General features: G+C 42.5%; 1 protein-coding gene and 1 long non-coding RNA gene across 4 annotated transcripts in view; one reads left to right on the top strand and one right to left on the bottom strand.

Annotated features, from left to right (window-relative positions):
* Window positions 1-4,203: 4,203 nt before the first annotated feature.
* LOC144265023 (uncharacterized) lies at window positions 4,204-10,907 on the bottom strand. The gene is made up of 3 exons (XR_013346154.1): window positions 10,795-10,907; window positions 6,302-6,485; window positions 4,204-4,751 (listed from the first exon to the last, which is right to left on the bottom strand). It is a non-coding gene; the product is annotated as an uncharacterized LOC144265023 (long non-coding RNA).
* Window positions 10,908-10,980: 73 nt separating this feature from the next.
* The window catches only part of ATG10 (autophagy related 10), a 146,744-nt gene continuing 132,030 nt past the window's right edge, over window positions 10,981-25,694 (top strand). Inside the window, exons 1-3 of one of the 3 annotated variants that reach the window (XM_077817143.1) lie at window positions 10,981-11,095; window positions 14,226-14,351; window positions 19,598-19,714. In XM_077817143.1, coding sequence (XP_077673269.1) covers window positions 14,226-14,351; window positions 19,598-19,714 — 243 coding nt within the window. In that variant the 5' untranslated portion in view covers window positions 10,981-11,095. Of the gene's footprint in view, window positions 11,096-11,654; window positions 11,782-12,473; window positions 12,550-14,225; window positions 14,352-19,597; window positions 19,715-25,694 lie in introns of those variants that run through there. The other 2 variants (XM_077817141.1, XM_077817142.1) reach the window with 2 other exon arrangements.

Below are 25,694 nucleotides of genomic sequence, written 5' to 3' on the forward strand. Positions count from 1 at the left end.
ACATTTTTTATTTTGGCTGAGTTTGTTTCTTTTCAATCAACATTTATTCAGAAATATCTATCTTGTTTTGTTACAGAAATCTATTTGGACATTTTTTGACTAGTGAAGACCTGTCACCATATGGTGTAACCTAGAGAATTTACTGCTTTTTATTTTGTCATGTGGCTGGGGGGCGGAGGGGGGGTGTCTAAGCTCTTTTTGTTTACTTTGTTTGCAGTTTTATCTAGGTAATTGTTTAAAAAAAACCTGACCCTATAAGAAGAGCATCTGCTGTTAGATTGGGAAAGAAAATAATACAAGATCAGTCATTTCTCATGCATCAAGGCACATGATGAATTAGAAAGAACAGAGGTCAGGAAGAACTCTCCTCCCATAGTTTAGCTTTGAACAATTTGGTTCATTATTAGGCTTTTCACCTCACTGTGAAACATCTGGCAAAGGCTGAGAGGCAGGATACCAGATGAGATTGATAATAATTGTTCTGCTCCAGCATGCTATTCCTTGTGTAGTCAGCTTCACTCTTGACTCCCCTCCCCCACCATCTACCTTATTGGGGAAAATCTTCTCTAAAGATCACATTGTATATCAGTTTGGGATAAGAAACTTTCTAGGAATCAAGAATGAAACACCCTCTCCTTTAGCTCTTGTAGCCATCCATCTTTGCTTTCCTAATGCTAATTGTGGAAAGATAATTTCAGAATGCCACACTGAAGAGTTATACCCTCTAAACTAGATCCTAGTATGACTCAATCTGAAGTTTTAATGTTATTGAGTTAATTTTGAAAGGCGCCTAAGTCACTTGGGAGCTGTTGTGTTTTTTGCTCTTTACACAACTGTAATAGTATGAAAAAAACACATGGACATGATGGGTTCAAATAACTGTGTTTAATATACACAACATACAATTTAATATAGCTGTTCTGGCTAGTTACTAAAACATAGAACATAAGTGCTACTGGAGGACACTCAAACTAGTTACATGGATACTGCCCACTGCCCATGGACTATAGGAGTTAAAGTCCCATTTTCAAAAGTGACTTAGGAACCTGAATCTCACTGAAAGTCTATGAAGTTACTCTGGACTCACATCCATGTGCATGAGAGTAGAATCTGATCCGGTAAGCCTAAGTAACTCACTCATTGGGAATACAACAAATACGTAGTTCTGATGTGGCTGAGATCCTCTACAAAATATTTAAAACATCATGTTTTGACTTAGAAGATTTTGATTTACTTGTTTTAATGAAATTGACAGTGCTATCTTGGTTATTTTTGGTTTTGATGTATAACTATTAAAGAACTTAATAATGGTGTCCTCTTATGATATCATCACACAATCTCCTATTATAGCGACTTTTGCTCCACTGTCTACAGATACTGTTTTTTCATGCTGACTGTGATCTTATTAGGTTTAAAAATGATTACTCAAAGCTAATTATAAAAAATGGCTCTGTGTGCGTGTGTATATATTTTTTATTTCAAATGAGCTCTCTTAATTATTGTCAGAGCCCCATAATCCAATTTTCCTGTTTTATATTATCACCTTTTGAGGCCTTAAACTGTTAATTTTTATGTAGCATCTTATGTTTTCATGGGACTAGAGAAATAAACACACAGGGTGAAAGTCTGACCCTACTGATAGAGCTCTGCGTGGATACAAATTTATATCCGCGGATATAAATTGGTATGCGTGGACCGCAGGGCTCTCCCGGGAACCACAGGGGTGAAAGGAGCAGAATGTGGGGCCACCACTCCCAGGAGCCAGCGCCCCGCACTGGCAACTCCTCTGGCGCTGCTGTACCGTCCCCAGCCCTGGCCCGGTCCCTTGCACACAGCTATCTGCGTCTCCTATCTGGGTGTGTGTGTGCTGCTTGAATACAAGAGTGTGACCAAGGACAGTTGCTGGTGAGACTGGTGCCCGTCCCAGTGGGTGGGGCTGCGGGTAGTACAGCCACGCTGGAGGAGCTGCCGGGCTGGGGCACTGACTCCTGGGAGCAGGGCCACACGTTCTGCTCCTTTCACCGCTGCGGTTCCCCCGAGCCCCCTGCAGTTCCATGGATACCAATTGATATCCGCAGATATAAATTTGTATCTGCGCAGGGCTCTATCTACTGAAGTCAACAGGAGTTTTACTATTGACTTTTATGGGGCCAGGATTTCACCCACAGTCCCTGCCCCAATTCAATCTATATTAGTCTTACGTGGAAAATGTTGAAAGACAGGCAAGAAAGGTGAGAGATGTAACAAAGAGGATGACATGAAACATATGTGAAAGAAGCTTGAAAGTTTGAAAGAAAAGATTATTATAATGTAAAGTAGATACTACCAAAACAGCCATCATCTGTGGGAAATTTGCCAAAAAATATCAGAATGCAAGAAGTGCTTGATCGCATCAGTGATCCATCTAGTCCAGTATACTGTCTCCAACAGCAGCCAAATGAAGATGCAAGAAACCCTGAAGTGAGTAATTATGAAATAAAATGCCCATAAGGAATGCTTCTTCCTAACCTCCCAGGTTGTTTCCTTTTGAAACTATTCTGAGCTATCCAAATACACAAGGGCATACACACGGTATTGAGAAATGTGGTCTAGGCACAGGCCATGAGAACCAAGAACTCAAGTTCCCTTCCCTGTCCTGACACAGATTCGCTGTGTCCTTGGGTAACTCCCTTAACCTCTCTCTCTGTTTTCCCATCTGTCTAATGAAGAGAAAAACACTCACCTACTTCATACGGATGTAGCAGGTGAGTTATTAATTATATAATATTATAAAGTTATTTGAAAAGTTCTTTAATAAAGGCTACATCTACAACAGCAATCTTCAAAGCCATAATTCTCCAATTCTACCAGCAGTGAATTACAAGTGAAAAGTTTGGTAGTGTAACCTAAAGAGAAGGGTGTAAAACATTATTATTTTGTCTCTCTGTTATGTGACATTCAAACAAGTCCCTATGAGCCTTATTATTTTAAAAGGATGTTTAAATTAAGCAACAAGTCATGCGGGGTATTTGCTGATACAGATTTCCACAAGAGAAGGATTAGGCCCAGCATTTCATTGTTCCAGATGTTCACTGTATGTAGCCCTTCCTTTTTTTAATTGTTGTTTTAGCAAGCATATTTGCTAGCTAAGTGCGTGTAAGTACAGCAAAGAAAGAAAGTTTGATATTTTCCAGGTACTTTGTTAGTTTCAAGTGTGCCACATGACAGTGCTGTGAGACTAAAACCAGGGCATTCTTCTTTGACTATAAATTAATTTTTATTTGGTTTCAATTACAACAGTCCATTGTTGTAAAACTTCTGAAAATCTCTGGTGCTCTTCCTTCTGAGACAGTTATAGGCAACAGCAGATTGTTAGCCCATTTCCTTTAGCAATAGTGCTTAGCATCAGAAACCAAGAGTGACCAGAAATCAAAAAGTGGCAGAAATAGCATTAGCAACCACTGCGAATTACTCAAAATCTGAATCGTGTTAAGGGGGATTGGTGAAATTAAGTTTATGTCATGTTAATTCTATCAATTCATAAATATAACATTATTATTTCTTTCGAGAACTTTACTGGGATAGTGTTGCCTGAATTACTGGATGGATCAATGGCTTTTTGGAAGAAGTTTTTCTTGGGATTGAATCATAGAACTTAAAAGTAGAAAAGACTTTTCAGACAATTCTTTCCATCCCTTTACTGATGCAGGATTGTTCTCTAAAGTATTTTGTCCAGTTGAGTTTTAAAATCCCAAGCAATGGAACTTCCAACCCTAATATATTTCACTGTCAGGAAGTTATCTGTATTCATGGAATAACAAACTGCAACAATGTGCAATTATTTGTATTCCAGTAGCTCCGAGAGGCCAACGTGAGAGGAGGGTCCCATTTTGCTAAGCAAAAACACATAGTTTGAGACAGTCCCTGCCCTGAAGAGCTTACACGCTAACTAGACAAGACAAAGGAGGGACAGATGTACAGAAAGATTAAATGATCTGTCCAAGGTCACAGGACTGGTCAGTGGCTGAGCCAGGAAATACAAGGTCTTATCCACTAGAAGACATTACTTCTTATGTAGCATTTCACTAATATGGCAATACTGGTGTTGATGTTAGCATTTTTTTGCAATATGTGATTCACATATTTCAACTACCCCACCTTCACTGACATGACAAGAATGGTGAGATACTCACCATGAGTAAGATACTGAGCCCTGAGGGAGGATATAAAATAAATCATTGAATTTTTTTAATACACAATTATACAGCACTACATATTCAATACACACATTAAATCCTGACAACACCTCTGTAAGCTAGGTATAGTATTCTCAGTTTTACAGATTGAGAGACAGAGAGGCTGAAGCCTATATTTGCAAAAATGGCCACAAATTTTGAATTCCTCAGTTTTGGATACTCTTGATTTTCAGAGGTGCTGCTCCCCTGTAACTCCAAGTGAAGTCAACAGTAGTTGGGTATTAGGAAATTTTGTCTTGGGTTTCAGGAGTTTGGCATCCCAAATTAGGGCTTGATCCTACGCTCATTGAAGTAAATGGCAAAGCTCCCATTGACTGACGATGCAGGATCAGGACTCTAGAGGCCACTTTTGATAAAAAACAATTTTTAGGTTTAAGTTTCTTGCTTAGGCCAACTCAGCAAGACCATATCAGAGCTAGAACTAGACTTCAGAAGTTCTGGCTTCCAAGGAGGTACTCCACTTCATCATGCTCCCATTTAAAATACAGTTATTTCTTCTTAGCAAAAATGGCATCCCTAATACATTTCAGGAAAAAAAAAGCTTTGCTTAAAAATCAGTTACAGTTGCTAAGTGACAATAACATACTTATCACTTCATTTTCAAAACCCAAGCACTTAAAAGCAAGGAAATCAATAGTTGCAAACAAATGGTTCTAATCAAGAATAAAATAATGCATATTCATCACAACATAACCTTAACACTGACCCAAAATGAGAGTTCATTCACTAATAATCTCAAAATGTAAACACAACACAACCTCCTTCTGAAAAGAAACAAACAGTATATATGGTCAAAGTAAAGTCATGTTCAAAGCCCACCTGACAGGACACACACTGCTACTGGCTTTCCAAAGTAATGCCCTCATTTAACAATACATTTCCTTATGGAGAGCTAATGCAGAAACCAGGGACTTCTATGGAGTCTTAATGTTTTCAGAAAAACCAGGGGAAATTATATTTGAATATAAAGCAAGCTATGTACGTGAACAGTAGGCTAGCAACAGCTAAAATCTAGAAAACTGAATCATAAGAACAGCGATGGACTGCTGATTGAATGGTCTGCCTCAAAAATATTTAACAGAAAAGCTCTGGCCGCTCTCAGGTCTCCATATCCAGAAAATTAGAAACAGCTCACTTGGAAAACCGTGTATTATAACTAGCTACTGCAAAGCGTCCTTTGCATATGCAGGACTTAAAATGAGCAATACACTTTCCAATGCTGATAGAACAATTTCTCACTTTGCCTATTTTTCTATAATGGTTATAAAACTTCAAAAAAATGATACTATCCTTGGCTAAACTGGTAAACCTGACATTTTATGTTCTGCTTAAACCTATTAAAATATTGTATGTGTTGTATGTATTCCTGTTTGTGTAGCCTAATCATGTTTGGTAGTACCCTATTGTAGAAAAATGTTAACACTCTATTTTTAAAATAATTTCTCTAGTATTCTAATTCAAAGGCCTCTGAGCACCAAACAAAAAACCCATAACTTCTAAATACAATTGCAAAACAGCATAGCCAAACAACAAAACAGATACCTGAAACAGCATAAAATATACCCTCTAGTAAGTAACCCATGGTCCTGAAGATATCGTTATGCTGGGGGTTAAATTAAATCTCATTGAAGCGGGGGTTGGGGGGCAGGGAAGGATAACCACTGCCATTCATTCAAGTTAAATATAAGAAACAGTCAAACTCCTTTATGGAATATACAGCTGAAACAATAGGAGCCACCACCCAAAACAGATGCCATACAGGGCCAGTTAGAAATTGTGCTATGTGGGGTGGGCTGAGGGGTTTCACTGGGTATTGTTCATTGGAGCTGTGTGTGCAATGATGCAGACAGAAACATGACAGAAGCACACAGAGGAGCAAAGCAGCACTAGGCACTGCCACAAAAGCACTAGTAGTGTGACTTGGAGAAAAAGCTAAGAGAGCTTTGGGCTAAAAGGTATCTGGAAAGGGGCATGGGACTGCGACTCCTTTGACTCGTACAGTGTTTAGGCAAACAGGACTCTATGTGCATTCTTTGACAGTAAACAATAGTGCATCAAAGAAATACCTAATTCCAACATTAATTTCTCCCACCAACAGAAATAATCCACAAGATTCTGAATTTTGGTCACCAGTGGGGCCTAGAGGTGTAGTAGTAGTAAAACTGTGGGCCAGATCCAATGCCCACTGAAGTCAGTGGAGACTCCAATTGACCTGAATGGGTTTTAGGAGAGGCCCTGTTGAGCCACAAACTGAAAGAAAACAAAAAGTGTTAATCCTTGCCCAGAAAGGTACATGACTAATATACTTTGGCTTAGGTTGTGAAAATATTAATAAATGATTAAAATTATTTTTCCAAAAAACCAATAGTTTATGCTTAGAAATATTAAGTGATAACACTCAGGTGATCTCTTCTACCCTTACTCCATGTATTTCCCCCCTTGTTTTCAGTACAGGAAGTCTCTCTGACAAACACACACTCACTCTCTGGGGTCATGAGGTAGGAAAGGTAAGTCTATATAAATCATTATAAATATTCAAATAAAACTAGGATCACTGGGCTGCTGCAGTGAACCCAATCTGAACTAAAATTCTCTAGTTTTGCTATCTGTCTTTTAGTAGCATTCATTAAAGTGGGGGGTGGGGGAAGAGGGCAAGCCTATAGGTGGCTAAACTGCTCTACCCAGCCCCATATATCTAAATGCCACAAATATGAAGGACTGGATAGATAAGCAAAAAGAAAAGGAGTACTTGTGGCACCTTAGAGACTAACCAATTTATTTGAGCATAAGCTTTCGTGAGCTACAGCTCACTTCATCGGATGCATACTGTGGAAAGTGTAGAAGATCTTTTTATATACACACAAAGCATGAAAAAAATATCTCCTCCCCCCACCACTCTCCTGCTGGTAATAGCTTATCTAAAGTGACCACTCTCCTTACAATGTGTATGATAATCAAGGTGGGCCATTTCCAGCACAAATCCAGGATTTAACAAGAACGTGGGGAGGGGCGTAGGAAAAAACAAGGGGAAATAGGTTACCTTGCATAATGACTTAGCCACTCCCAGTCTCTATTCAAGCCTAAGTTAATTGTATCCAATTTACAAATGAATTCCAATTCAACAGTTTCTCGCCGGAGTCTGGATTTGAAGTTTTTTTGTTGTAATATCACAACTTTCATGTCTGTAATCGCGTGACCAGAGAGATTGAAGTGTTCTCCGACTGGTTTATGAATGTTATAATTCTTGACATCTGATTTGTGTCCATTTATTCTTTTACGTAGAGACTGTCCAGTTTGACCAATGTACATTGCAGAGGGGCATTGCTGGCACAGGATGGCATATATCACATTGGTGGATGTGCAGGTGAACGAGCCTCTGATAGTGTGGCTGATGTTATTAGGCCCTGTGATGGTGTCCTCTACAGCAAACAGGGAAAGATTAAGAATGAGCTCTCAAAAATGGATACTCTCATAAAAAACCAACCTTCCACACAAACTTCCTCGTGGCTGGACTTTACTAAAACTAGACAAGCCATTTACAACACACACTTTGCTTCTCTACAAAAGAAAAAGGACACTAAATTTTCTAAACTACTACATGCCACAAGGGGCCACAGCAATGGTTCCCTCAACCCACCCAGCAATATTGTTAACCTATCCAACTATACTCTCAGCCCAGCAGAAACAGCTGTCCTATCTCAGGGCCTCTCCTTCTGCCCCTGCACACCCACGAACATGATACAGTTCTGTGGTGACCTAGAATCCTATTTTCGACGTCTCCGACTCAAGGAATATTTCCAACATACCTCTGAACAACATACTAATCCACAGAGACCCCCCTACCAACACTACAAAAAGAAGGATTCTAGGTGGACTCCTCCTGAAGGTCGAAACAGCAGACTGGACTTCTACATAGAGTGCTTCTGCCGACGTGCACGGGCTGAAATTGTGGAAAAGCAGCATCACTTGCCCCACAACCTCAGCCGTGCGGAACACAATGCCATCCACAGCCTCAGAAACAATTCTGACATCATAATCAAAAAGGCTGACAAAGGAGGTGCTGTTGTCATCATGAATAGGTCGGAATATGAACAAGAGGCTGCTCGGCAGCTCTCCTACATCACTTTCTACAAGCCATTACCCTCTGATCCCACTGAGAGTTACCAAAAGAAACTACAGCATTTGCTCAAGAAACTCCCTGAAAAAGCACAAGATCAAATCCGCACAGACACACCCCTGGAGCCCCGACCTGGGATATTCTATCTACTACCCAAGATCCATAAACCTGGAAATACTGGGCGCCCCATCATCTCAGGCATTGGCACCCTGACAGCAGGATTGTCTGGCTATGTAGACTCCTTCCTCAGGCCCTACGCTACCAGCACTCCCAGCTACCTTCGAGACACCACTGACTTCCTGAGGAAACTACAATCCATCGGTGATCTTCCTGATAACACCATCTTGGCCACTATGGATGTAGAAGCCCTCTACGCCAACATTCCACACAAAGATGGACTACAAGCCGTCAAGAACACTATCCCCGATAATGTCACGGCTAACCTGGTGGCTGAACTTTGTGACTTTGTCCTTACCCATAACTATTTTACATTTGGGGACAATGTATACCTTCAGATCAGCGGCACTGCTATGGGTACCCGCATGGCCCCACAGTATGCCAACATTTTTATGGCTGACTTAGAACAGCGCTTCCTCAGCTCTCGTCCCCTAACGCCCCTACTCTACTTGCGCTATATTGATGACATCTTCATCATCTGGACTCATGGAAAAGAAGCCCTTGAGGAATTCCACCATGATTTCAACAACTTCCATCCCACCATCAACCTCAGCCTGGTCCAGTCCACACAAGAGATCCACTTCTTGGACACTACAGTGCTAATAAAAGATGGTCACATAAAGACCACCCTATACCGGAAACCTACTGACCGCTATTCCTACCTACATGCCTCCAGCTTTCACCCTGACCACACCACACGATCCATCGTCTACAGCCAAGCTCTGCGATACAACCGCATTTGCTCCAACCCCTCAGACAGAGACAAACACCTACAAGATCTCTATCAAGCATTCTTACAACTACAACTACAATACCCACCTGCAGAAGTGAAGAAACAGATTGATAGAGTCAGAAGAGTTCCCAGAAGTCACCTACTACAGGACAGGCCTAATAAAGAAAATAACAGAACGCCACTAGCCGTCACCTTCAGCCCCCAACTAAAACCCCTCCAACGCATTATTAAGGATCTACAACCTATCCTGAAGGATGACCCAACACTCTCACAAATCTTGGGAGACAGGCCAGTCCTTGCCTACAGACAGCCCCCCAACCTGAAGCAAATACTCACCAGCAACCACATACAACACAACAGAACCACTAACCCAGGAACCTATCCTTGCAACAAAGCCCATTGCCAATTGTGCCCACTTATCTATTCGGGGGACACCATCACAGGGCCTAATAACATCAGCCACACTATCAGAGGCTCGTTCACCTGCACATCCACCAATGTGATATATGCCATCATGTGCCAGCAATGCCCCTCTGCCATGTACATTGGTCAAACTGGACAGTCTCTATGTAAAAGAATAAATGGACACAAATCAGATGTCAAGAATTATAACATTCATAAACCAGTCGGAGAACACTTCAATCTCTCTGGTCACGCGATTACAGACATGAAAGTTGTGATATTACAACAAAAAAACGTCAAATCCAGACTCTGGCGAGAAACTGTTGAATTGGAATTCATTTGCAAATTTGATAGAATTAACTTAGGCTTGAATAGATACTGGAAGTGGCTAAGTCATTATGCAAGGTAACCTATTTCCCCTTGTTTTTTCCTACCCCCCAGCCCCCAGACGTTCTTGTTAAACCCTGGATTTGTGCTGGAAATGGCCCACCTTGATTATCATACACATTGTAAGGAGAGTGGTCACTTTAGATAAGCTATTACCAGCAGGAGAGTGGGTTTGTGTGTGTGTTTGCGGGGGGGTGGGGGTGGGGGGGGGTGTGAGAAAACCTGGATTTGTGCTGGAAATGGCCCAACTTGATTATCATACACATTGTAAGGAGAGTGATCACTTTAGATAGGCTATTACCAGCAGGAGAGTGGGGGGGGGAGGTATTTTTTCATGCTTTGTGTGTATATAAAAAGATCTTCTACACTTTCCATAGTATGCATCCGATGAAGTGAGCTGTAGCTCACGAAAGCTTATGCTCAAATAAATTGGTTAGTCTCTAAGGTGCCACAAGTACTCCTTTTCTTTTTGTGAATACAGACTAACACGGCTGTTACTCTGAAACCTGGATAGATAAGCTAAGTGGTAATAGAATACAGAACATCTGGCCTACAGTAGACTCACTACTTCCAGTTTACGCCAGCCTGGTGGTAACTTGAATGTTATAATCGAATGTGGGGAAACTTCCTTTATTCAGAGAATCGTTCTGGGAGCTGATTCAGCTTCAAGGGCTGCATGACACTTTTTTTTTAAAAAAAAAGGACTAAACTCCTTATAAAGAAAAATAATTGCAAAGGCTCACAGATTCTGTGTGCTGCTCACAGGGGGCTGGGCGCGAGTCACAGGCCAGAGCTCTTTGAACTTGCCGGCTGCTGCTAGGACTCCATTGAGCCTCCCAAGCGTTCTGAAGTGCGCGATCAGAGCTTGGGCCTTGTGGGCACAGCGACTGAGGGGAAGCAGGAATAGCGGGGCCACGTTTCCTCGCTAAGCAGAACTTGCTCGCCGCCCCGGTGCTAAGCCTACGCCGGGGCCGCTGTTCGGACGCTGCGAACAGGGACGCGCGTTCTGCGCTCACCCGCTGTTAGCGCCTCTCGCGCTACTAGGTGAGCCGTGCAGGGGGGCCAGTCGGCGTGTTCGCGGATTGCGCTACACGCTGGGGGTGAGCGGCGGGCCCCAGGCCACCTGGAGCGGGAAAGTGGTTGGGGCGGGACTCGCCTGACCTTGTGCCAGGCCGCCCCGCAGCTCGGCGCGTCCTGCCGCTAGGGAAAGGCGAGTTGGGCACGGCAGCTTCTCCCTCTTGGGGTCAGCCACAGGGCGGGCCCAGGGCTGCCGAGGCGAGGGCCCGAGCGGTTGCTCCCTCAGCTCGTGTCTAACGCTGCCCCCCGGCACGAGGGGGTGCTAGTGCCGGAGGGGGCAGGGCTCGCCCCATTCGGCAGCCCCTGGGCCCTGCCAAGGCCTGGCTAGGGGACGCCGGGGCGCAGCCCAAGGGGCCCCTCTGCCGGCCGCCTCCTGATCGCCGGGCTCCTCCTAGCGGTCAGGGGCTGCGCCCCGCCCAAACCTGCGGGCGCGGAGAAGCTGCCAGGGGACATTCACGCACGGTGCCTTGCTGCTCATAACGGCCGCGGGGCGCGGGCGCATGCGCAGCAGGCTGCGTTGGGGTCCCTGGCCTTGCCTCTGTAACCCGTGCCTGAGCCGGGCCGTTCCCATGCGGAGCGGGGGGGGAGGAACCTGCTGAATGTCCCCACCGGAGCCTGGCAGTAGGCGGCGGAGGGGCGCAGCGCTGTCAGCGGTATGTGGCTGTGCGGGTAGTGCTCTGGGAGTGTGCTGCCTCCCCGGTGTCCCGAGAGATCCCTCGCGGAACCCCCTCCCCATGCTGGATTCCGATGCCCTTCACCCAGGATTCCTCCAACCCCCCGGGGCATTTCCTCCACCCCAGGTTTATAAATTGCACCCTGTATACTCCCCATCCTGTGTCTAGATGGAGTCCCGAGAATATTGAGACCCGTTCTTCTGTCTGTGCATTTCCCTTGGTGCCTGCCTGTTTTTGTACCTTGTTGTGTGCAGGGTAATTCCTTTCCTGTGCTTCGAAAGGCTCATCTCCCTTTCCTTCTCCCTTGTATTCTTCTCCCCATCCTAACCACAGTATTTCTCTCCCCTTCCGTTTCTTCCTCTGCCCTAGGTGTTCCTTACCCTATCCTAGGTGTTTACTAAAGCACATAGTTCTATTTAAAATGTTCGTTAGAACTTCAGGATCTTTACATGGCTTTGTACTTATTGCTGTTTTGCATCTTTGATCAAATAGAATGAGAAATTTAGGAATCACTGACATGTTAATCATATATATTTTTCCTTTGCTCTCCTCTTCCCACGTCTATGAAACATATAGTTAAAGGTTTGGTCCATTCACACTGAAAATAATGTGGTTTAAATTATATAAATACATTTGTTATGTGGGGAAAGGGGGAGTTTAGTGATTTAGGGCTAGATCTTGCTAGCTGATGAGCACCTCCTATGAGAAGGTATGGCCATCAGCCCACATTTACTGCCCAGACACAAGGTACATATTTATTTATTTATTTTGTCATTAAATATTTGTATATAGCACCATAGGGGCCCATGATGTCTTACAGAAAGCGTAAAAACACAGAGCCAGATTTTGTGCTACAAGGGGTTGTAAACTGGCCATGTCTCCCCATCTGGCATCTGCACCATCTCCTTAAAACCTCTCCTATAGGTGGGTGGGTAGAGGGTGTGGTTGAATCATGTTGTGTTCTGGCAATCTGCAAGTGGTAGATGGCACTTGTGTGCTATAACCAGCCAGTGTTAATTAAAGTGCATTGAGGAATGCTTTAATCTCTGCTGGGGCAGACACAAAATCTGCTCCCTTGCAGTATCCCTCCTCTGTTACATCCAGCAGAGAATCTATCCCACAGTCTGGTCCCAAGGAATTTATATCAATTTGAAGATTGACTTTATTTCCTAATTTGAGTTACTGTTGTAATATTTAACTTCTTTATAACTTTGTTCAAGCAATGTTGCTCTAGGGCAAAATCCTGGTCCTAGATTTATAGGTTTCAAGGTCAAAAGGGACCATTGTGATAATCCATTCTAAGCTCTAGTATAACTCAGGCCATAGAACTTTCCAAATATAATTCCTAGAGCAGATCTTTTAGAAAAACACCCAACCTTGATTTTAAAATTGTTGGTGATGGAAAATTCACCATGACCCTTGGTAAATTGTTCCAGTGCTGAATTATCCTCACTGTCAAAAACGTATGCCTTATTTCCAGTCTGAATTTGTCTAGCTTCAACGTTCAGCCATTGGATTGTGGTATACCTTTCTCTGCTTAACGGAAGATCCCATTATAAAATATTTGTAACAGATTTATAGACTGTGGTCAAGTCACCTTTTAACCGTCTCTTTGTTAAACTAACTAGGTTGAGCTCTTTGAGTCTATCACTATAAGACAGGTTTTCTAATCCTTTAATTGGTCTCATGGCTCTTTTCTGAATTCTCTCCAATTTATCAACATCTTTCTTGAACTATGAGCACCAGAACTGGACACAGTATTCCAGCAGCGGTCACACTAGTGCCAAATTTAGAGGTAAAGGAACGTTCTAGTCCTATTCAAGATTCCCCAGTTTATGCATGCCAGGATCACATTAGCTTTTGTGGCCATAGTGGCACACTAGGTGCTCATGTCATGTTGAAACCTACAGCAGTTTTACCTTTGACTTCTTTGGGACCAGGATTTGTCCCTTGGGGCCTAGTCCTGCAATGTGTTGTCCTGAGAAGTGCTAAGAATGCTCAACCACTCTTGGTGTTAATGAGAGTTCAGAGCACTCGCATCTCACAGGAGATACTTAGCATTTTGTAGAACTGGGTCCTTTCTTTGGGAAAACCCCCTTATTAAATGTTGAGGGCCTGCCTCTAGAATTTATATGATAGTTTGGTCTCACTAGAACTACTCATATTTGTAAAGTTGCTCATGGGTGGAAGTATGTGCAGGATTCGGATCATATAAGAAGACACAGTCCCTTCCGTAAAGGCTTTACAATCAAAGAAATAAATCTTTATTTTAGTTTAAGAAACAAAAATATTTCTTTAAAATTGTTGATGTACTGGTTATTTTACTGTTGAATTGCTTGTATACCTTATATATTTAAAACCAGTACAAATTATTTTTAGTTTTCGTTACAGCTGCCAATCCTAACGTTCCATTTTCTGTGCAGATGTCACTTAACTTGGATTCTGAAGATGACTTCTGTTTGGAAGAAAATAGATTCAAGCAGTATTGTGCAGAGTTCATTAAACATTCACAGCAAATAGGAGATGATTGGGAGTGGAAAAGTATAAAGGTATGGGTAGTAATTTGATATTTAATAAAAACGTATTGTTGTAAGGTTTTCCCTCATCCTACAGCCTGGTAAACCAACCAAGCCCCAAACGCATGCCCCATTATGCGAGGCATTGTGAAAACACATAATGAGAGACTGTTCTCACCTTGAAGAGTTTGACCTAAATAAACAAGGCAAACGCAAGGTGGGAGGATAAAGAGAGGCACTGAGAGGTGAAGTGACTTCTCCAAAATCACACAGCAGGTTACTGGGATTAGAATCGAGGTCTCCTGAATCCCAGTCTCATACAACCATGTTACCGCTCCAATCCAGTTTTCTTTTTCTGACCTCACACATTTTCCTTGTCTGAAAACTTGCACCTACTTTTAACTTAGTTGTAGACAATATCAAAATGAGACGTTCAGATGTAATTTGCCTTTTTCATTTATAAATCTTTTCCATTAATTACTGAACACACTGGCCCAGATTCTCCTCTCTGGTGTGAACATTTTGTGTCACACTGCTGGACATAGAACCTAAACCTGGGGTAGTTAGGCATGAGTGGATCACTCAAGGGTAACAAGATACATCTGGTGAGGTACAGCATGCATAGCAACTTCTAATCCACCCTCTTCCCAGCTTCTCTGTGCTGGGGCTGCATTATTGACCTTTTGTTGTGTTTGCAGTGAGCATGAGTTAGAGCAGAGGTTCTTAACCTTTTTCTTTCTGAGCCACCTCTTCCCCTTCATCAGAATGCTATAAAAACTCCATGGCACACCTGTGCCTATAAAAGTCAGGACCAGCGTTAGGGGGCCCCATGAAGCTAAGTTGCTCAGGCTTCAGCTTCAGCCCTGGGTGGCTTCGGCTTTCTGCCCTGGGCCCCAGTTAGTTTAATGCCAGCCTTGCTTGGAGGATCTCCTGAAACCTACTCGCAGCACCCCGGAGGGCACCGAACTGCTGGTTGAGAACTGTTGAGTTAGAGCATCTCTCAGGTTGCTCTCGCACACACATCAGAGAGCTTGGCCCTTTACGCAGAACTAGAAAATGCAAAGATGACTGTAGCTGAGAAACTAGACCAGTAATTCTATTTAATGACTTAGTCCCTCGCCATCCTTTTCTAAAACTTTGGGGAAAACCATGTGCAATGTTTAAAGTTATCTTTATAATATTTTAAAATACATTGAAGGCTTGTAGATCTGTGACAATACTTTCCCTATAAACTAGAATTTAAGACTCTCACTGCAAAAAAGGCAGGACTCTGGTAAAAAGGAAGAACCTGGCTTCAGCCACAAAATTGCAACTTCTCTTTAAATCACAGTTTTTTAAAAGAGTGAAAATATTAGCAAAAGAGTTACAATGCACCCTTTCATATAGGCAGCCATTTGAAACCTTAGATTTCAGTCCAAGGCTATGTGTCTGAGGAGTTTATTCAGAACAGAAAGATGCTCTGAGCCTCTATCAGGAATTCAATACTTGGGTCAAAGTTTGAACTTTCTGTGAAATAGAAGCTTGGCTGAAAATAGTGAAATGAGACAGATTTTTTTGTTCTCACATATAAAAAATGGTGAGATTTTTTTTTTTAATGGGCCAAGTTGGCGACTCTGTGATTCCAGATTGTGATAAAAACTTGGCCATGGAGAACATCCATTTATTCAGTGATAATCAGGGGAGGAAATTTCCCTTGAAAGAGATGAGTGTCTCAAAGCAGAATGGGTTATAGACAGGTTTTTTGTTGCCTTTCCCTCTCTCCCCCCCACAGTGTATATATATATATATATGTGTGTGTCATGAACATTTTGGTGTACTCTTAATGTTGCTGATGTCATTTACTTGGAGCCCATTCCTGCATTCCATACTCACATGAATAGCCTCGTTGATGTCAGTGAGGCTACTCATGTAAGTTAGGGTTGTAGAACTGTTAATAGATTTAGTAGAAATTAAGTTAATGATAAAACATCCAACTTTATGTGAATTAGGCTATCATGTCAAACTCACCTGGTCTAAGCAAAACCCTTTATTTATAGATGTGGAGGGTGAGGTCTATATTATGTTATAACCCTCTCTTGTCAAGGGAGAACTACCATGTGCAGTGTAGGAGTGCATCACTTATAGACCTGATGAGGCTGAATTTGGTTAGTAATACTGAACATTGCACAAATTAGGCAATTATATCTACTCTGCTAAAGCCATATATGCATTTGCTTTCATTATAATTTTTTTTCATAGGCAAATAGGTTAATCTCATTCCCGTGTAGCCATGAGTAACCATGTCAAAGGCTATTATGACCCAAATATATTATGATCTACACTTATTTTTAAGCCAATTTAAGTACAGGTGAACTGTCTTCCCTTATTTTAAGGAGAAAAGTCCCTACAAATGTATTGATTCATTTATACATAAATATATGTTGTACTAGAGAAGCTCTGTAACATGGGAGATGCTTATCTTTCTTGGGTGCCCTATGCCCAGTGGTGTCAAGGAGTGCCTTCCCATCACCTTGCTGGTATAAAATAGAGATTACTAACCCCACAGATTCCTGGCTTTCATAGATATATCTTCCAGGGAAAATATAGGCTGTAGAGTTTGGAAGTATGCAGAGACCCCCTCAGGAGAAGCTGGTTCAGGGAAGTGTATATTACATGCCCACCCCTGCTCCAGAGCTCATTGTACACCCCCCCACCCCAGGGCAATTCAACCCTGTGGAGGGCAGGTGGTGTTTCTTCCATTCTTCTTCTCCAAAGATTTTCTACCCGTGTAGGCAGGTTTAATTGCCTAGTGCAGCTCTCTAGGAGGTCCACAAATCGAAAATTATTCAGAAAGCCACTTAAGTGGACTCTCTGGCTATCCAGGTCAGGCCTATGTTTTCAGTCATTTCTGTCCACTTTTTGGATTGCTCTTATGGCACTTCATAACTGAGGCTGCAGCTCTTTCTGCCATCAGGGACATCCCATGTATAAGCACACTCTCGATGAATTTGGCCCACTGAGATTTAGTGGGAAGACAAATATAGCATGGCAGCAAGAGAAGCTAAGAGCAAGGCAATGTCTCAAAACATTATCCGTGTTAAAAAAGTTTACTAACAAAAATATATATATAACCAGCATTATCATATTGTTTCAGGTATGAAACTTGAAAAGAACAAAGTACACAAATAGCCCATAACAGATGCTGCAGTTAAATATATTTTGTAATATAGAAAAGACGAGACAGAATGAGTGTGTCAGAATGGAACACATGTTGATTTAAAGATCAGAATAAACTAACTAAACTGTGTCAGAAATGGTAGATTAACCAAAGAGTTAAATGATAGTTAAATTTGCAGACTTGTCAAGCAATTTAATGCTACGTTAATGAGTTTTGTTCAGAGACTTTTTTGAATGGAATCCTTTTACATCACATGTTGCACATATGCTTTCTGTGTTTGTTTGTCTAAAATAAAATGTAATGAAACAGCTAATAAAACCCCAATTTATTTGTTTCCTTTCAGAAATAAGTCCATAGCATGCAGATACTATTTATTGTTCTCCATGCATTTTTGCTGCCTTTCAGGATATGCTTTTTCCAGCAATCCATTATTAACATGTTCTCCCGTCTCTTATTTCTAATTGACATACTCATTTAAAGGATGTAAATCAGGGTGTGAGGAAACCCACCAAAAGTCTTTCTCCAACCTTGTGCAGTTTTGCAAGGACCCTTCACAATACCTGTGGTAAAAAGGGAATGAAGTCTAGGAAGGGTCATCATGGCCATGTCCATCTTCCCCGAGTCTGAGGCCCAGGCTGTTCTCTCTTAAAGGATGGAGCAGATTGCCTCAGACAAGCACTGTTTCTGCAATTGCACACACTTCTGGTGTGCAGAACAGCAAACTCTCCTCTTGAGTGCCCCTTATGGAGAAGTGCAGCTCTGCAGTAGTCCCTGTACAAGGCAGTGGTGTAAATGCCCATATATTGTAAAGTATATCGTATCATGCTTGTATGTTGTTTAAATGAAAAAAGCTGATCTATAAAAAAAAAAAAAAAAGATGAAAATTGTTAATCATCTGAATGATCAAAATGAGAGCATGTTTAGGGTTAATTTGGTCCCCTCACCCCAGTTCTGACTTTCTGTGTGAGACGTTATGCAATCCAAGAGGGAAAAATCCAAATTAACCCTGGGGGGGTTTGCTGAGATTAGGGAAATTTGTTTTGGTGTGACTACATGGTTGTAGGTATGCAGGTACAAGCCCTTACTACAGATATACTGCACCAGTGCAAAATAGGGCATGAATTGCTGTGACATAACCTGGGAATTCATCCAGGTAGGTGGTACTGGTGTGAGCCCTCTCTTACACCGGTACACCTTATCTAGCCTATGGGTTTGCACGGACTACATCATGTAGCTACACTTGGCAGAAACCTTCAGTAGAGAGAGATGCTAAGTGTCTTGTTTAATTTAACCAGCAACCCCTGTTCTGTTGTCACTGTTTTTATAGATGTTATCTTAATATTGTGAAACTGTCCTTTAACTGCCTTTTTATATGCAAAAGGTTTTAGATTAAAATCTAGATTTTAATGAGCATTCAAGGGCTTTACTGATAGTGGGCTTCAGGCATTCCTCTCTGATGCAGTTTTAAGAACATTAATAGTTAGTGTTTTTTAATGTCATCAACACTCTTAATTCTGAGAAGATTCTATTTTCATCCAATACACATTAGGCCCACCTTGTGCAAATGGGACAATTTCCCTACCTGGAGTTGATTTGTACATAGTTCATGCCATTTTGTTGGAATAGTCTTCTTATGATTCTGTTCCTGGGGGAAAAAAAAGCTTGGTGTCAGATACTAAAAATGACTGAGACTACGTTGCTCTGTCTGTCTCCTACGCACTATTTCCCATCTCCTGAGACCTTCCACCTAGGCCCTCAGCTGCTCAACTCTCTTCCAGACCTCAATACAATGTTTTCCAATAGCTCCCTTGTGCCACCCCTTCTGGTACACAGATATCTAGCACTGATGCATTATCTTAGCAGCTGTATCATATTTTATTTTAATTAGTAGGGCAGTTGGCCTCCTCTAAAGCTGTTAGAATTACTCTGAACTGGCCATGAGGGGATACTGAAGATTAGTGCAGTTAGGACCCTCTACCAGCAGGTTCAGAACTTCATTATGCCAAGCATTGGTGCCAGAATTCTGTGTTTTATTTATTCTGTAGAATGGTGGTAGCAGTTAGAACTTTGCATATTTAAAGGATTACTGAAAATGTTTTTGGTTTGTATTTTCTGAGCACAGGACTTTCCTGATGGTTATATGAGTAAAACACACTTCCAAATGAAAAATGGAAATACCTCATTAATTTTCAAGGACAGCACTAAGGAGAGTGATGAGCAAATACTGACACACGTTGAGGTAAATACACCTTTCTGTATTGATTTGCCTTTAAAACTTTTGTATAAAAAATAAATTATGAGCAGAATGTTTTCTGTTGCTTAGAAAAAACAAAACCCACTTTGGTACCTGGTATACTAGCATGTCGTGAGACTATTCAGGTCTTGAATGATTAGTGAGTTTGAACAGTCTTCATGTAAAATCTTATCCTCTTACTTCCAGTTTATACATGAATTGGGGAGGAAACGGAGTGGCCTCAAGGCTTAATACACACTCACAGCCTCATCATGGAAGGACAGTACTTATTTGTACCATGATATACCAATATTAAGGAAATATTGACTTAAAAAAAATCAAGATTTACTTACCTAAGAGATAAATATTAATCAAGGCAAAATATGAGGTCAGTTACCTTGAGGGACAGTAAATTGATATTTACTGAAATATATGAATTGTGAATATTTTTGAAAATCTTAGAGAGAGAGAGAGAGAAATCACTTCATTGTGGCATCAATTTCTTATGCAGTAAAAACTGTGTTATCTGGCACTTTACCAGCCACACCCAAACTCCCTCCCTCCATATAACTCTTAGTCAAAAATTCCAGTTAACTGGCACCCTCCATTCCCCCCCCAACATGCCGGATAACAAAGCTTTTACTGTGTATAGTGCTTTTTTTTCCTCCTAAATTAACTTTTAAAAAGAAAAAGTAAAGTTGAGACTCATTTCTCACTGAGCTCAGAATGAATTTATTTAAATACGTGATCTGATTTTTGACATTTCTCCAGACTTTAGTATTATTTACCAATCGGGAGATACACAATAGAAACTTATAGTCTTGTTTCATGATTATTTTCAGCCAATCATAAGCCAGGGTTCTTTTTTGAGGCATGCCCCTGTGGGTGCTCCGCTTTAGGTAAATCTGCGCCCCTGAACTTGTACTCCTATTTTTAGTAGTAGTGCCTAGTTGGGTCGCACATGTGCTGTCCCCGTCTCATGCTGCTTCAAGCTGTGCGACCAACCCTCTTAGTTCCTTCTCTACTGCCCCTTGCTTGAGATGGAGCAATTGGCAGCGCTTGTGATCTTTATATTTAGTCTAGCTTTAACTTTAAAGTACTAGTTAATTAATTAGCTAATTGCTCTGTCTCTTCCCCATATATTTATTTCTTTAAAATTTTTTTCTTATCTTAGGAATTTAAGTTTCAGTTATTAGGATACCCGCTACTGTAGTGTAGTTATTTCTCCCATGAGGAAGGGCCCTATTCAAAGGGGCATACCTGGCTCCCTGGATTTTAAATGTTACCTCACTTGCCAGTCGTCAATCCCAGTTTCTGATGGGCATTCAGAGTGTGTCTGCTGCCTTGGTGAGACACGCATTCCACATAAATGCTCCCACTGCCACAATCTGAAGGCCTGTGCCAGGAAAACAAGGGACCTACAGCTAAAATTCCTCATGATGGAAGTTTGTGCCTAGCATCCGATCTGGGATCACAGACCCCCTCCAGGGCACTGGTCTCCAATGGCGGTGTCTGACAGAGGTTCCCCACCATTCTCTTAGAGGAAGGAGCACTCCGACAAAGAAACTGGTTCTGACCTCCTCTTCTTGGGAACCTTTCAAAAAGGGACATTCCCTGATCCATCAGCCCCCATCGGTACTGACCGCACTGAGACAGTCCACCTCTGAGGTAGCGGGACTGTCCAGTACTATGTGAGCCAAAGACCTTATATGAGCTAGCTCAGAAAAAGGCACAAAAGGGAAACCTACCAGCCTTGCCTCCGTACTGCTGGAGCCGCTCAAACATGCGGCCCTGAGCAGTGCAGCAGTGCTATAGTCTGTGGCGCCAACTTCTGCCTCCACAGTGTATAGTGCACGATCATTGGCACCGGCAACCATGGTAAAGGCACTGGTACTACCGACAACACCCTCCTCAGTACCGATGCTCTCGGTACCACAGCAATTTCTCTGACATGAAGACCTTTTAGTCTCCTCAGCACCAGAATCTCCACTCCTCAGTACTGACCTTACTCCAGCATGCTCGATACCATGCCAAATTACCACACTACCCAGATCAGCTCCTCCTTTATCAAGCGACAAGGATGATTAAGGAAGAGGAAATCTACTCCTCCCATCACTCCTTGCCTATCTACACAAGTACCGGACCAGGTCCACTAGAGAAACATGAATACCACCTCAGATCTGAAACTCAATGATGATACATACACCTATGGATGCTGGCACTAATGCCATTCCCACCACAGTGGCCTTACTGAGACCTATGGGCAGTGTATTGCCAACACTATCCTAAGCCTCCCAGTCCACACAAGGAGAGGTCAAGGCATTCTCCATCACCCTCTGAACCTCCGGAAGAGACAGTGGAGGAACTGGAGGAGATTTCAGATCAGGAAGTCACCTCAGCTGCCAATTTTTCAATCTCCTCTCTGGATGAAGCTATCATGCTCCCTTCACCACGATGGGGGATGACTTTAAACAGTTCCAAGAACTATTTAAAAGGATCGCAGATTCACTGAAGATATCACTGGAAAAAGTTGCGGAGTCGCAACATAAGTTGTTGGACATCCTCTAGACTTCAATCTCTTCCAAGATTGCCCTCCCAGTAAACAAAGTGCTTATGGACCCAGCCAAGACCATCTGGCAGACCCCATCAGCAATTTCACCCATCTCTAAAACAGCGTATAAAAAAAAAAGAAAAACTACTGTGTCCCTTCCAAGAGGATGGAATTTCTATTTTTACATCCTATGCCAAACTCTCTGGTGGTAGAGGCTGTGAATGAGCAGAGGAAAAACCACCATTCCAGATCCACCCGATATGACAGGGACTTGAAGAGATTGGATCTTTTTGGTCATAAAGTTTACTCTTCAACGACTGTATAGTTCAGGATTGCAAACTATAAGCATTAGTGGCCAAATACAATCACTCCAGTTACTCAAACATCTGACTTTATTGAGGACATACCTGAGGACAAAGAGGAACAATTTAAAGCTTTCATATACAAGGGTCAACTCCTAGCTTGCACAGCTTTACAAGCTTCACTGGACTCTGCAGACATGGCAGCACACTCCATTGTCATAGCCATAGTAATGCAACAATCTTCCTAGCACTGCCTCTCAGGTTTTCCCCAAAGAGGAAAATGAACTGTTGATGATCTCCCGTTCAAAGGCCCCAAGCTGTTCGCAGCCAAAACAGATGAGTTCCTTCACACATTGAAGGACTCCAGGGCAACTCTGAGATCCTTGGGCATATACACACCTACACAAAAGAAAGAACAGTGGAAGTATTACTTGACACAAAGATCTAGATCCGTGCCCTACACCCAACCTCAGAGGCAATATGGCCTGCAAAGGTGAAGGGAGAGACCTGCAAGGCAGAACCCACTCCCTTCTCAGCCCTCAGTGTCTCAGCAGTCTCCCTCTAAACAGTTTTGAGGGTTTGGTCAAGAAACACAGACACCTTCCACTTTTTCTGTTGCTGGACAATGGGTATTAGAAATCGAGACTGGCTATTCCATCCAATTTACCTCCATTCCCCCCTCCCCACCCTCTATCCCCATTCCTCTTTAGGGGCCCTTCTACTGTGATAGGAGGTAAACCCGTCTCATATGCCTAGGCGTAGTAGAACCAGTACCAACACAACACAGAGGAAGGGTTTCTACTCCCATATTTTCTAACCCACAAAAAAAACCCCAGAGGATGGAATCCCATTCCTGACTTAAGACTCAACAAATTCAGAAAGACATAGCGATTCAGGATGGTCATGCTAGCAACAATAATTCCAGCATTAGAACGAGGGGATTGGTTCTTGGCCCTCGACCTCCAGGATGCATATTTCCACATAAAGATACATCCCTCACATAGGTGGTTTCTCATATTTGCTCTGGGAACAGATCGTTTCCAAAGTACTCCCTGTCAGTTTATCTATGGCTCCAAGGTGATTCTCAAAAGTTCTTGCGGTGGTGGCAGCTCACCACTGCAGACAAGGGGTCATAATATTCCCTGATCTGGATGAGGAGTGCTTACTCAAAGCCTCAATTCAAGAAGGGGCCCTAGCAGCTACTGAAAAGACACAGCTACATCTACAAATAAACGAACACAAAACAAAAAAAACTAAAACACCCCAACGTTCATACCTGTGCAGAGACTGGAGTTCATTGGGGCCTACCTTGACTCTCTGGTAAATCTGGGCGGAGAGGTTGTAGCTTCCACTCTAGTCAACCTAATTGCTATAACGTAAGCCCGCCCACAGACATCGGCCAGGACTTACTCCCAACTGTTAGGCCATATGTCAGAAACAACATTTGTCATCATCACACCAGACTGCATATGTGATGCCTTCAAGGCTGGCTCAGGACAGTATATTCCACACAGACAGTATAAACAAGTGTCTTACGATGCCAACCAAAGTAAAAAATTCTCTACGTTGGTGGACTCAACCACATAACGTTTGCACAGGAGTTTCCTTCACACAGACTACTCCATCGATATTCACAACAATACTTTGTTAGGTTCAGGGGGCACCTGCACAACGACACGATCCAAGGCCTCTGGTCCCCATTGGAATCAACATTACACGTAAATCTGCTGGAGCTGCGGGCAGTTCATAAAGCATGCTCACACTTCCTACCCATGATCAGGGACAAGGCCATAAAGGTGCTGACGGACAAGATCACTGGTATGTTTTATATAAACCACCAAGGAGGGGCATGGTCATACTCCCTGTGCACAGAAGCCATGCTACTATGGAACTGGTGCATCTACCACAACATCATCATCTCAGTCTCCTGCCTACCAGGATGCCAAAACACCACTGCAGATGCACTGAGCAGAAAGCTGTCCCAGCACCATGAGTGGGAAATGAACACCAGGGAACGACAGAACATATTTAGACACTAAAAGAAAAGGAGTACTTGTGGCACCTTAGAGACTAACCAATTTATTTGAGCATAAGCTTTCGTGAGCTACAGCTCACTTCATCGGATGCATACTGTGGAAAGTATAGAAGATTTTTTTATACACACAAAGCATGAAAAAATGGGTGTTTACCACTACAAAAGGTTTTCTCTTCCCCCAGCCCCACTCTCCTGCTGGTAATAGCTTATCTAAAGTGATCACTCTCCTTACAATGTGTATGATAAACACCCATTTTTTCATGCTTTGTGTGTATAAAAAGACCTTCTGTACTTTCCACAGTATGCATCCGATGAAGTGAGCTGTAGCTCACGAAAGCTTATGCTCAAATAAATTGGTTAGTCTCTAAGGTGCCACAAGTACTCCTTTTCTTTTTGCGAATACAGACTAACACGGCTGTTACTCTGAAACCTATTTAGACACTGGGGGTTTCCAAGAATAGACCTCTTTGCGACAGCCCAGAATGCAAAGTGCCCATGTTTCTGCTCCAGAGCAGGACTGGGACCCCATTCTCTAGGTGATACTTTTCTCCTCAAATGGGATGCACATCTACTGTATGCTTTTCTCCCACCCCCTCTCCTAGCCAGGGTTGTACAAGATAAGAACTGACAACTACAGAGTCATCTTGATAGCCCCCATATGGCCCAGAAAAATGTTGGTTTCCTTACCTCTTGAAGATGGCTATGTGCCCACTACCCACTCCTCCACTTCTACCTCATCTCCTGTCTCAGGATGCAGGCCAGGTCTACCTCCTGAACCTGGCAAGACTGCACCTGAAGGCATGGCAACTCCATGGTTCCGAGACGATTAAGTGATCTGTTCAGAGGAAGTAAAGGACATTCTTTTAAACAGCAGAAGGTCTACTACATGATATCTACCTGGGCAAATGGAAGAGGTTCCATACATGGTGCCAGAATAGACAAATAGCAGCAACTACCTCTCCTTTATCAATGTATTGGATTACATGTTGGAACTCAAGAAATCTGGTCTCTCAATGAGCTCAAACAGGGCACACCTCACAGCAATCATGGCGTTCCACCACGAAGTGGACAAGTTTTTGATCTTTGCCCATCCTACCA

This window comes from Eretmochelys imbricata, chromosome 5, assembly GCF_965152235.1.
Source record: "Eretmochelys imbricata isolate rEreImb1 chromosome 5, rEreImb1.hap1, whole genome shotgun sequence".
NCBI classification, from domain to species: domain Eukaryota; kingdom Metazoa; phylum Chordata; order Testudines; family Cheloniidae; genus Eretmochelys; species Eretmochelys imbricata.